We start from the raw sequence: 13,957 nt of genomic DNA on the forward strand, positions 1-13,957 counted from the left end.
CAAATTCTCTATTTAAAAATTAAATCGTCGATTATCAACTAGACCAAAGAAGAAGAGCAACACGAAGCGAGATAAAAGTGAATAACGTGCAGAATAAGTTCGACCGATTGGGTATATTTCTAAGGTAAAGTTAGATCGTTTGCAATTTGAGAAGTAAGCCTCAGACATTTGTACACGTGTTTGTGACATTTATAACTACGTATTGAACGTTAGAAAGATTTCTGATAAAAGTATGAAAATCGTAGCTTGGAAATTTGACAAAATATGTTGAGTTTCACGAAACACACACGAGTGGTTCCTTGAAGATGCTACAAAATATGTTTCCAGAAGATCAGTGTCGTTTGACGTACAGTAAAGTAGACTTATAGTATCGATCTTCTATCATAAGAGTCTATGTAACTTAGAAATTTTCCAACGACTTTAATGATGCATGGTCTCTTATACGTAGGAAATACGCTTCCGAAATATGCGTCCGAAAAGTCGACGCAGTGCGGATTATGCCACGGCTGTCTGATACTTACTCATTCTACTTACAGCAACCTCGATATTAGCTTCTATATTTCACCTACACTGTAATCTTTTAGTATTAGTTTATGATTAAATTTCTTGTGCTCCATTTATAAACTTATTGTCATTATCATCCTATCATTTTGTATCTCAACGGGATCGACTAAACACGGAAGTAGAATTTCTTTTCTTTTCTCTTTAAACAAACGGAGCAATTCTTGGTACGCAAATAGTATACATAACAGACTCGAGACGGAGATAGCAATATTTTCGATTTTCACTCTCTCGTAAAGCTACGGGAAAGCGAAAAAAGGACCAGGAAGCGACTCACGTATTGTCGACAAGCATTCGAACAACAGACAAAATGAGATCGGTCTTTCCTCCCTCAGGATGCACAGCTGAACGCGGCGTCCCCTATCCTCCGATTAACCAGATCCGGAGAAACAGCCTGGGGACCACTTCCTGGCGGTGACTGGACCATTTTTCAGGCCAATCACAGCACCTACGAACCGCTGGCTTGGGCGCATCGGGACAGCCTCGACTACCCGGCCAATAAAAGTCCTCTAGCGACTGTCATTCAGGTGAGACACACGATTCACAACATGCTTTTCTATCCATCGCATTCTTCTGCGTTTCGACTCGTTCTACTCGTGTAGACCGAGATTAATTACAAGTGGAACGTGGAAAGATTACGGAATAACTAACGTTTCGTAAACTCGATGATATCGCAGAGAATCGTTGGAATTTTCGAACGACAACGCGATTAAAGCGGTTTGTGTTTCAATTGTCGAGTCATTCAGTTATTTCGGTATATATCAGAAGCGTGTGAATTCGCCTAAGCAAAGATTCTTCTCTATAATTTGCAATTCACTATGAATTAAGCGGAGCTACGAGCGTGAAACAAATCACGTAATTTTTCCATCTTCCATTTCCATTAAAATAATGCGAACAAAGAAAAGTCAATACGCGAGGAACGAATCCTAGCGAAGATTACTCGTACGTAGTATATTTCATTAAAAATCCTCCATTCTCTGACGACTTCCATTTTTTAGCTCTCAGGAAAATTGTATTATTTGCGGAATAACGTAATATTAAATTTTAATTCTGTATTAACCGGCATTCATTTTCATTGTATTCAATCCTTGCAAAGGTTAAGAAGGTTTCCACGTTTGCCTTCAATTTAAATTACACGAATTAAGAGCCAAAATTAAAAACACCATGGAACGCAAGAAACGCCTTTCAGCGTGAACAGGAAGAATATAAGGGGTGCAGTGGAATCTGTAACTCGTATCGATCGACGCTAACTTGCCTTTCCTAATTAGCAAATTAATTAACGTGCCTCCTGTTTATCGCTTTTCTTCTCGCAGTTAGCAAAGCTCTCTTCGCCCTCATCCCGTAAATTCATCAGTATCTGGGCCGCTTTGTCCGACCTTGAGTCGTTAACATAATTGCGAAGAATATTAATTACAATCTACAAAAGAGGTATATCCCAGCCTTTCTCAGTCGGTCAGGAAAAATATACGTGCGTCAGGGTTCTTTCCAACCCCGAGCTATTTTACGGGACAGCAAGGGGTTAACGTTGATCTTTTGTAGAAGCCGTGACCCGATGCCGAGTTTCGTAACGCCAGACAAAATTCAAACAGAAAAAAGCCGCTTCTTACTCGGATTATTAATTAATACCTGCATTGTTAACGTACAAAGTAACGGCGGAATGCGAATTTCGTTTAATTAAATGCGATTGTGCGTCCCGTTGTTCTGTCCATACACCTTGCTTTTGTTCCACTGTTTGCGTGGTCATACATTTCGTTAACGAATGCTTTCTTTCGAATCTTTCTTTCCACATAATATTGGATGCATAAAATCTCTATAGTGTAACATCCCAAATGAGATAATAATTCTTGTACATTTTGATAATTTCGTAATGATATTTCACATTTATTTGAGTTAATAAAATACTAATATTTTTAAAACGTTCAACAAAGTGGCAAAAACATACAAATACGTATTTAATAACGAAACCAAATAAAGCTACAGAAACTATAAAATATTTTTATTTTATATTAAATTTGAAAATTGCTCCTTTATGAGACATGGGAAACGTGACGTGTTCTCCTGAGGTTTACGTTTAATGTACCTTTAATTAACACCTTTCGTTCAACATCGAGGGTTTTTCCTAATTCCCTTTGACACGGAAATGGAAACAGCTGCCTCCGATCTCCGATTCGCTCTGTCGAATGTTGTCAGAATCTATACCACGTGGTCTGAACGCGGTAAACGTTGCGGAGATGAGAACACGATACTGGAATCCGTTGCTATTGACCTCCGTGCGTTGGTCAGTTTGCTCGGGACCAAGTAGAGGATAGAATGACTAAACTGGTCGATAACAACGTTTGGTTTCACGAAACTCCTCTCTGACTATCGTCGCTAGGTAATACTTTCGAATGTGAAGAGAATCTAGACAATATAGGGAATTTGAAATCACAAGAACAATTGTAGTGGCATACACAATTTAATTTTGATAAATTAAATTCTTCAGGGTTGAGTTGATGCACATTAAAAGAAGATAATACAGATCATCCAATTCTTGATAACTAATCAGTGTAAAAATACAAACAGAAGAAAATTACAGGCAGAGGAACATGTGCAGGAATGTGATGAACTTTGGAAAATATTTTTGATATGTGTGAGAAAAATAATTGAAACATATCTTCGTATCTTTGTATCGTGTAATCTTTTAAATTCATTAACATTAAACAAATATTAGACCTACAAATGCACATTTCCATGGAAATGAAATTTCCATAAAAAATAACACCTAAGGAAAGAAACCTGTTAATAAAGGAGAATAATAATATTCGAATTAATAATTCCAGAGCCGACTTTTCATTTTAATCCCTCTTTTAATATAGAAATCACTGGAGCTTAAAACGCAAACGGCAAATATAATAATGTTACAATAATAACGGAATGAGACGTGCAAACGGAAATCTCGAATTAAATCAAATATTAAGTTATACGGTAAAATTGTTGGGATATTAATGGAAATTTCAGAACCACCCCGCCTCCAGACCACCCTTTCAGACTTCGTCGCGACTCTCATTTTCTTGAGAAATGTTAGTCCGCGGAAACGAAAACAAATGTGAAGTCGCGTGCACACCACCCCAGTTTCATCCTACGAACCGGGGCCTTGAATCTCTTCTGCGAAAATGAAGATGGAAGAGTGCAGGTACAAAGGTGAGGAGGTGGTGTCGAGTATGAAGAGAAGTACCGGGCTCGATGTAACACAGATAAGAAGCGAAGAGAGCAAATGAGAGTACCAAGGAGAGAATAACGCCGCTCAGATGAGAGAAGGAGGTGAATATACGAGAATAAATGTAATAAGGCAGACAGGAATCTAGAAGGGAAAAATAATAAGAGTTTCTTAGAACAAAAGCGAAAAAAGAGTAGAAAACTTTAGCAATATACAAGAACAGCGAGTTGTAAAACTAAAATTGTAGGATACTGTAAAGAAATAAGAAAGTTAATAAGAAGTGGGATAAAATAGGAATAAATTATAGAAATGAAGGGAAGAGGGTCAAAGGAGTAACCAAGCAACGACGAAGCAAGAATAATGTGAAATAATGCAGGTTACACGAAGCTGGAGGCGCAATAAAAAAATAATAAAATATTGGTAGGAATGGAAACGAGAAGGAGATAAGACGGATGTCACAGGAAAAATATTAGCCAGAAGGAGCCAGTTTACGCTAAGATTATAAACGTTAGATGAAACCATCGGAACAATGACAGAGAGAACAATGGCGTAACTAAGGAATAAGAAACTGTAAAGAAATGAGAAAATCAATGAAAAGAAGGACCACAAAGCTATAATGCGAAATAGTGAAAATTAAACAAAGCTGAGAGTAATATACAAAAACATCGGTAGAATGTGAGTAGGAACGGAAACGAAAAAGGAGAGACGCGTGGCAGAGGAAGGATATTAAAAAGAAGAAAAATTTAGAGTTTAAACGAGCTGAGAGGAAGTTTGTAAAAATACAAAGGAAAAAATTAAGGAAACGAAAGAGGACTATCACAGGGACGAAGCAGAGTGCAAGCGGGTCCGAGACAATCCGTAAAGCTGTTTCATCAGCCGTTTTACATTCGTGTCGGAATTCGCGATTGCAAGATTCCACGACGCTGTAAAGGCTCGGCCGGAAGCAAGCGCACACCGGATGAAAGCACCGGTGATGTATAGAACGCGAAAATGTAGACGCGAAGAAGACAGCGGATCTTCTTCAACGCGAAGAAACTCCGCGCCACGCAAACAGGAAATATTCGTCTAATATAACAAACGGTCTAGACGTGATATCATCTGCTTCTGCCCGAGCACCTCGTAGTCGTCCATGGATCTGCTTCGTCTTACGTCAACTTTGCATGATTTTTCATTACGTCGTCGTTCTTTTAATCTCAATTGTATCATTTGTAGGATTTAGTTTAAATTTCTTAATTATTAATATTTATATCCTCGATCATTCTAATTAATTCTCAACTCCTGTTTATTATAATTAATGACAAATAACGTAGAACGATAACAGGGTAGTCTTAGTTTTAGTGTAGGATCTTCTTTACCTCGTTCAAGATTTAGGTATCGAATAACCTGAGGTATAGTATCTCAGACATCAAACTAGTTTCACAACCTTCCACAACAACTTTTATGTACACGAATTTCGAATTATTGCATATTAACTTGGAACATCAATTTTATCGTGTGAGATAATTTTTTATTACGCGCTAAAGATCCCTTTATGCATCATTTTGAAATGAAATTATATTCTGTGAAAGATAAACGAGTGTCCAGATAAGCTAAAAGTAGTTTAAGGTAAGCCCTGTCTATTTTCCAACGTCCATGTATTTATATGAACTTTTCGAAGAATTTTAGTTTCGTTAATGATCGATTAAGTATATTTGACAAAAAGTATTTATAGTATCCAAGTATCTACATCGCAAGGTTACAATCGTGCTTCTATATGTGGCAGGTAACACCGTGGCACTTGCGTGCCACTTGAGCACTTAGATTTAGGGATCGTGCAACCCTAGTAGTGGACGGATGTAAGTAGATTTAGGGACTGGAACAGCCGTAGAAATACTCACTGCGGAGGTAAATTTAGAACCTTTACAACCATAGAAATTCTGCGCGTAGAAAGCATGCTGACAATCGTCAAAAAGGAACGTGAAGCCATTGTTACTTACGAAGATTATCGACGGTCATAAGAGTGAAAGATTTTGAAGTATTTTCTGAAAATATATGCGGCCACGATTAAATAATGGCTTCATGACGATAGGAATTAAGACTAGGCCAGCTGAAATACGGTAACATACACGAATGATTTATGCATTTCGACAGTGTCACCCAATTGCTCTGTCTACACAAAATTCTCGGGTATTGCAAAGTCTGCGTGTAATGAAGCGGTTTACGACGCAGGATGGCAGTGTTCTGCTAAGTTCTTCCGACGACGATAATAAATCCTTCCTATCGTCGACTTGTATCTTCCTCCTAAACAACAATGAATTTCTTGTAGATATACGACGACAAAGAGTTTCTTAAGAGGAAGGCGATTCTATTCTTTATCCAATTGTCGTAGTTCTTCTTCCTGTTTTGCGAACAATCGAGTTCAATGTTCTAACAGTAGAAACTAACATATTTTACACTGCGTTTTCGTGAACAGAACATGAAACTTACTCGGCCGTCCACGAAAGTTTATGTATATGTTTATTTATTTTTATGTTTATGTTTATTTATAGCTATACGATACAAGAAATAAATACAATTGAAAATGAAGATCTATCTTCGTATAATTATTATACGAATTATTCTACATCAAATAAAATAGAAAAAGTATTTTTTGTGACCAGCGCGAGACGTGTTAGCGAAGAAAATATTCATTAAGGTAGGTTCTAACGAGTTTTTAAAAACGCGATATGATTTATTAGGCAGGTAGCTGAAAGAAAATAATAGATCGTCGAGTTGATCGCTTTTAGCGATTTTTGTATCATAATGAAGTTTAGAAGTAACCTAGCATTATTTATTTTAATTATCTTTAAAAGTTCGTAGATTATGATAAAGTTTCCCTAATATATTAACAGTCATTCGCTTATAAAGTACTCATTGAATAAAATTTAAAGAAACATTGAAAAACCACTATTAACTTCTTAAAGTTTAGTCTTCCTTGAATTCAAGTTAAGTGCCGATGAATATCACTGTGAATAAATATTCCCAAGTATATGAAAATCTTTCACGAGTAGTTAACTTTGACACTAATGTCTGTATAATTTTTCTAGAAAAGAATAGAAGTTAATGATCATCCTCTAACCTCGATCAACTCGTCTGTAAAAGAGATTAATTTATCTAAATAAAAAATTTTCTTGACGATTCTCTCAAAGAAATTTTAATTACAGTATGTATTGATGTTCCATTGAATGAACATTTGTTTGTTGATCCACGAAATGTATCCTCGTATTGTATACTTACACATCTCCATACGCGTGTCCGCCGTCGATTCAAGATATTCCCTAACAGGCAATTTGTTAATTGCGATAGAACCAGGCAGGGAATTCTCGGTTGACCGGCTTGCGTTTTGAAACGGTCGCCATGAGCGGAGCTTGTTAGCAGTAAACAACAATAATAATCTCGCTGATAACCCCATTACGTAGCTACGGCTGGTAGGCCGGAGATTCACGGATCACAGGTAGCCAGGTAATTAAATCAGAACCCAATCAGCCGTTGGTTCATTCGATTAATGAGCATCGACGTAGCCCCTGCTTCGTTTGTCGCTATTCGTGCTGCCAATTTATATTTCGCTTACAGGATGCGTCACGGCTATGAGCCGCATCTTTGATGAACGACAGGTTCTCTCGAAAGAACGTGTAACAAGCGTCGATCGGAATTCTCAGCTATTTTCTGAAAATATGCGACTCTTCAGGTTCGAGTTACAAAAGTGTCGCTGTGCCAATCACGATTAATAACGACTTTGCGATGGAATGTTAAATGTGTTTTTGCACAGAGACATCGTCTTATTGTAAAAGCTATGATTGGCTATTAACGCAGCTCTGATTATTAAAGATAATGGTACGAAGGTTAACAGCAGATTAAAAATTAAATTAAACATCTTGGACATTATCCGTAAAACAGATCCGTAAGGACAGAATCCGTAAAAGAATGCGTATAAATAGATATGTATGTACCATGAATCGATAAGTCTGAATTTTTGAAGAAACCATTTTACTTGTCAGCGAAAACCCGATACGTATGTTATTACAGCAAACCGCCTCAATCAAATTTTGAATTTGGAATAGTCAGCGAGCGACGACCGAGAGAAGAGATAAAGTCTTCGAACCGTATCTCGGCGATCGATCACTAGGCGCTCGTTTATCTTTTTTGGAAAAACACGAAGCCGCCGATGAATCGCTCCTTTCAACGTCTCGACAGTTTCTTTATGGCCGTTTGAAGCAAACGAGCTTGAAATTCGATTGATAAAGCGTCCGCTTTGTTTGGCGAAAAGAAGATTATCGATGGAAACGTTCGCTTTCACGGGTAGGAAAAGAATCGAATCTCCCCCGATCGGATTCGAAAGCTAGATTCTCTTCGTTTGACGGAGAATTTCTCTGGCCAATCGCGCTATTTAAACCTTCTACAGCTTCATATTCGAAAGGACTAACATCTGCTGGTCGCTCGATAAATTGGTGCTTACTGACAATTTCACACAATGTAAAAACAAAGATGGAACGGATAGAATCCAATCTATTTTAATTGTAAGGATTGCAGTTGCACATATTTTTCCATGTAGTGGACGAGCTTGAAATTCGAAATAATCTTCCAGCGACGTTTAACAGAACCATAAAGAAAAACGTGACTTTCTGCTTGATGCTGGGAGAAACAAATTTAGAGCGATAGATTTGTTATAAAACTACATGGAATGTTATATAATTTTATAACGAATCGAATGCAGATGATTTAAGGAATGCAAAAGATACATTCGAAGATGATCGTGTATAATTAGAATAATATTATTTTTCCACTGTATTATTTTTTCCTTCTATGGTATACCTAAACAGGAGAAAATTTTAATATTTCAATTATGTTCATTGAAAACAACGAAGAAGCGTGTTTAATATTCAAACAATATTAAAAACAATATTATCAACACTTTGTATTATATTTTACCATCCTGCATTAAAACTGCAAAATTTCCTATAACATCCATTATAATATCGTGATCAAAAAACAGCGGATTTCGTATATGACGAGTTTCCCTTGGAAATGTATGGCAGATAAAATCACGTTCGAGGAAAATAGAGCTGTTCGAACGCGTTATTACACGGGGTCGGGCGACACGTTGAAGTAAAACATCTTTGAAATTAACGCGCCCTTACACGCGCGCCGATCGATAAGCATCAACACGTCGAACGCGCAAACCCATTAACGTTGCATGCGGTCGTTCGCGTTCGATGAAAAATAAATGGAAGGAGATCACCGTAATTTCACCGCAGCCAATGAACAATTCCCACTTTACGTGACGAGCGATCGACACGTGTGATGATCGATAGGCGACGTTGCGTTTTTCTTTTTAGCCGAGTCTTCAACGTCCGATGAACTCCGTGAAAAAAAGAAGAGAGCAGCTTTAAGTAACTCGTTTCTTTGCGCGAGAATCTAATTTAATAATATCGTTTGATCGATGGGATAAAGGCTCTTGCATAATTTCTATAAGCTACCAACACTTATTCACAGCAAGATGACTAGATCATAATTTTAAACCTTAAATTAACGGGCTATTCTATCGTAGACGTTCGAACAAATCGATTGTTTTATATTCGTTTTCGTGAAAATTATATAATTTTGGAACTATGCGAGCAAAATGTCGTGTCCAAACCTTCAAAGTTAACTAAAGAAGTTATGAATAACGAGATTGACTTGATTAGTTAAAATTTAGAACGTTTTAACAGTTTGACATTTCTTCTCCTGTCTCCTTTTTTAGTTGAGAAACTTTGCGAGGTACTTGTTTAAAAATATGTTCAAAGAGATTTCAGACCTGTCAGTTCAGTTTCAACTTTCATAGAGTTAAACATCGTCATCTCGTAGTACAAAATTTCTATTTCAAGAAACAAGTGAGGTACTTGTTTAAAAATATTTTTATGCAAATTTCGCGTTTGTCAGATCGATTGCAACTTCCATAGAGTTAAATACCCGTTATCTTGCGAAGAAAAACCTCTGTTTCAAACAAACGGGGTTACTTTACCACCTCATAAAATATAAAGTCCCATTCGGAATAACGATCGGGAGACGATACAATTGCTATTCGAATCGAATATATCGCTGTTGAAAGCGATTAAAAGAAGATTAGCGTTCCCCGTTCTCGCATAGCATAACCCGTTTAACTTCGGAACGATCGAAATGCGCTTAAAAATCGAACCTTAACTTCCTCTCTTCCCCCTTTCCCATATGTTTCTTCTCCCTCTTTTTTTCACCACTCATCGTGTCTCTTTTACGCGCTAGAATTACCCAAGGAATTTGATCGATATTAAATACCAGGCTTCGTTTTATCAGCTTGCTCTCCGTAAACGAGGTACTTCGTGCTGGCTCGTTTAATTCTCAAACCCCCATCCTCTCTTTAACAAATAGAAAAAGAAGAAAAAATCCAGCTTCACCCGCTAAACGACAGAGATCAGAGTCACAGTACAGTATGATAAGCCTAAACGCGATAAGCCTTAACGGACCCACATTGGATTTTCATTACACAGGATCACGGCAGATACGACGGGATTCAGAGAGTCTTTTTCGGCGGAGGATTACGATTCTGGCTGCACAATTTGCTGCTACTCGACTCACTATCCTATCTGTCTCATGGACAGTTGAGCCTCAGCTTGAATCGGATGATACTAGTTGACGTCGACGACATATTCGTTGGTGAGAAAAGACTGAGAAAGGACGACGTGATGGCGTTGCTGGCTACTCAACAGAGGATCCAGGCGCTGGTTCCGGGGTTTAAATTCAACTTGGGGTTTTCTGGGAAGTACTTCCATCACGGTTCCGCGGAAGAGAATCTGGGGGACGATATGCTTCTGGAGAACGTAGACAGGTATGTATTATTTTTGTATATTTTCTTTTCAAGTTATTAGTATGTAGACGAGGTATTTCCTAACATTTATGTGTCTTTCACACAGTAGCGAATCCATAAATAGAGAAATTATTACTCGTAAATCCAATTAATCGTAATGTAAAAGATTTATTTCTTCTTTTCTGTAATTTCTGCGATTCTTTTCTACGTTGAAACGACGATTAAGTGATTTCGTTTTTTAGAGAATACTAGTGTTAGATTAAGAACGACTCGTGAATACATTTCACAGTGCGCACAGTGAAAACGGAAATGGAATTGGCAGAGAGTTGTTGCGCGAATCGGGTGGTAAACAGAGCGCAAAAAGATTCACTATTGGCGCAAATTGACGTATTGAGACCGTGCACGTGTCACGGTTGATCAGACCGCGGAAGTTGCACCTGTTTGTGAATTGTCGCGATTTGTTCCAGTAATTGCTTTCCTATGGACGGCAATTAAATTCGTAGATCGATTATGTATATTTTCGATTGTCGATGAAATCAATAGATCACGCTTGTTCGCTGTTTTTATGAAAATATGAATATTAACTCGTATTATTTTCTCATATCGTTTAGTTGAAAGTGAGTGGTTTTAAATGAAATAGAGATCGTTAGTAGAATTTGATAAATATTTATCAAAATTGAGATTTACGTTCCTAAATTGCAGATTTACGTGGTTTTCCCACATGTGGAATCATCAACAGCCTCATCTCTACGAGAATGTAACGCATCTACAATTGGACATGGCACTGAACAAACAATTCGCGAAAGATCACGGAATCCCAACAGGAAGCGGCTACAGCGTAAGTCCTCATCATTCCGGCGTTTATCCGGTTCACGAAGGACTATACGAGGCGTGGAAAAGGATATGGAGCATCAAAGTCACTAGCACAGAGGAGTATCCCCATTTGAGGCCTGCTCGATTAAGAAGAGGCTTCATTCATCGTAATATAATGGTAAATCTTCCCTAATCACTATTTCAATAATCCACTCCGAAGGATTAAAATTCGCTTCCTTCTGCAAACACTATTTTTCTCTCCGATACTTCTTCTTTTTTTGTTAATCACAAAGAAAATTTAATATAAATAGTTTCAGTTACCAGTATCTATATAGTACATAAGCACATTTCATTAATCGATACAGATCGAATAACCCAGTTAGCAAGTTAAAAAATTTTTCCCTTTGTTTTTCCGACATAGCTCGAACATTGAACATGCCAATTGTTTGACGTTAATAGTCGGCAACCAACTGGGAAACTATGCAAAAGCAATAAACGAATTCGTGATCGAATGAATCGGTAGTTTGGTAGTTTCGTGCTTTGTAGATCGACTTTTTGTCGAAACTTGCGCGAGTGTTGCCTTGGAGAACAGACTGATTCACGGATGAGCATTGAAGACAAAAATCGATTGATCGACGCGCGATAAAGCTGCCAGCAAAACATCCTTTGTTTCGTAGATTCTTTCGCTTAGGGCTTAAACAACCAGTCGAGCAGATAAAGAGGAATAAAAAATTGATTTCCCTGGGGCGTATGATTCTTATAAATCGCGACGAAATCAACGATAAAGGGAAACGCGTGACGATCTCTTTCCTTTGTTTCTGTGCAAGGTCCTACCGAGGCAAACCTGTGGCCTTTTCACACACACGATCTTCATCGATAGATATCCGGGCGGAAGGGACAAACTGGATAAATCGATACAGGGTGGAGAATTGTTCCAAACCATCGTTCACAATCCTGTAAGTAATCCAATATCTGTATCCACTTTTTCCAAAATATGCTTTGTACTTCCACTATTCTCTTTTAGATCAATATTTTTATGACGCACATGTCGAATTATGGGAACGATCGTCTGGCGCTATACACTTTCGAATCGGTGATTAAATTTATTCAATGTTGGACGAACTTAAGATTATCCAGCGCTCCACCTCTTCAACTCGCAGAAAGATATTTTCAATTGTATCCCGAAGAATCTGATCCTGTGTGGGGCGTAAGTTGCTGCTATGTGAAATTGTGTTATAGTTATGATAATTGGCAGTCGTAGTAACGAGGCGTTTATAAAAACTCTCGTTTATATTAAAGAATCCCTGCGACGACATAAGGCATCAAAAGATCTGGTCGAGAAATAAAACCTGCGATCAGCTACCGAGGTTCCTGGTAATTGGTCCCCAAAAAACTGGCACTACCGCTCTCTACACCTTCCTGTCCATTCATCCGGCGATAAGCAGCAATTTGCCGAGTCCTGACACGTTCGAGGAGATTCAGTTCTTCAATGGAAAGAATTATTACAAGGGTCTCGATTGGTAAGTAAGAAGAAGCAAAAACGAAAACCGGTTGCTCGTTTCGAGGAAAAATTTTAGAGATACGCGAATCTCGTTAATTAATCTCCTCTTAACTTATCGTTCTATTTTATCTCCAGGTATATGAGCTTCTTTCCAGCATCGAAAAACGAGAGTTCACGGTATCTGTTCGAAAAATCCGCGACCTATTTCGACGGTGAATTGGTACCGCGCAGAGCTCATGCGCTTCTACCGAGAGCAAAGTTAATCACTATACTGCTTTCGCCAGCCAGGCGTGCCTATTCGTGGTACCAACACACGAGGGTCCACGGCGATCCTGTAGCGAATAATTATTCCTTTCACTCGGTTATCACCGCGAGCGATACCGCACCGAAGCCTCTACGCGACCTCAGGAATAGGTAGGTTGCAACATTGTGCAAGCACACGAATAAATTTCTGTTTGTTACGAGCACGAGAGCCCCCAGTCCTTGCTCGAGCTAGAATAACGAGTCGTTAAAAGTTCTTGAATAGTTGAATGCAAATAATAACATTATCCGGCCACGTAATAGCCGTACGGGGTGTAGACGAGCAAAGATCTAAATTGCTAATGCAGTTCGACCTGCGTGTAGACTATCTGGACTGTATGTCTGCGGTAGAATATTAATTGTACGCGGGAAGACAAATGCGGCAAGTATCATTCGCTTGAGTCTGTTACAGATGTTTAAATCCCGGGAAATACGCCCAGCATCTGGAAAGATGGCTTTCCTACTATCCGCCTCAGCAATTGCACATCATAGATGGGGAGCAGCTCCGTCAAAATCCTGTAGAGACGTTACACGAGCTACAAAGATTCCTCAAGATCACGCCCGCTTTTAATTACTCATCTCACTTGAGGTACGACCCAAAGAAGGGATTCTTTTGTCAAGTTACCAACGAGGATCGGACGAAATGCCTCGGCAAGAGCAAAGGCCGCCAGTATCCTCCGATGGAGGATAAATCGTACAAATTATTACAGGTACTGTATAGCAAGTAGAGAAACATTGAAAGAGGACA

The 13,957-nt window shown here is 38.4% G+C and overlaps 2 protein-coding genes across 5 annotated transcripts in view; both read left to right on the forward strand.

Annotated features, from left to right (window-relative positions):
- The window catches only part of LOC132909357 (bifunctional heparan sulfate N-deacetylase/N-sulfotransferase), a 258,711-nt gene that overhangs the window by 241,808 nt on the left and 2,946 nt on the right, over positions 1-13,957 (forward strand). For all 4 annotated transcript variants that reach the window (XM_060964145.1, XM_060964146.1, XM_060964147.1 and 1 more), the window contains 8 exons: positions 897-1,088; positions 10,279-10,616; positions 11,298-11,586; positions 12,236-12,364; positions 12,433-12,615; positions 12,708-12,928; positions 13,045-13,323; positions 13,622-13,919. In XM_060964145.1, coding sequence (XP_060820128.1) covers positions 897-1,088; positions 10,279-10,616; positions 11,298-11,586; positions 12,236-12,364; positions 12,433-12,615; positions 12,708-12,928; positions 13,045-13,323; positions 13,622-13,919 — 1,929 coding nt within the window. The remainder of the gene's footprint in view (positions 1-896; positions 1,089-10,278; positions 10,617-11,297; positions 11,587-12,235; positions 12,365-12,432; positions 12,616-12,707; positions 12,929-13,044; positions 13,324-13,621; positions 13,920-13,957) is intronic.
- Positions 1-13,957, forward strand: part of LOC132909360 (endoribonuclease CG2145-like) — a 290,224-nt gene that overhangs the window by 144,755 nt on the left and 131,512 nt on the right. The window lies entirely within an intron of this gene.

Source organism: Bombus pascuorum, chromosome 7 (assembly GCF_905332965.1).
Source record: "Bombus pascuorum chromosome 7, iyBomPasc1.1, whole genome shotgun sequence".
Lineage (NCBI taxonomy): Eukaryota > Metazoa > Arthropoda > Insecta > Hymenoptera > Apidae > Bombus > Bombus pascuorum.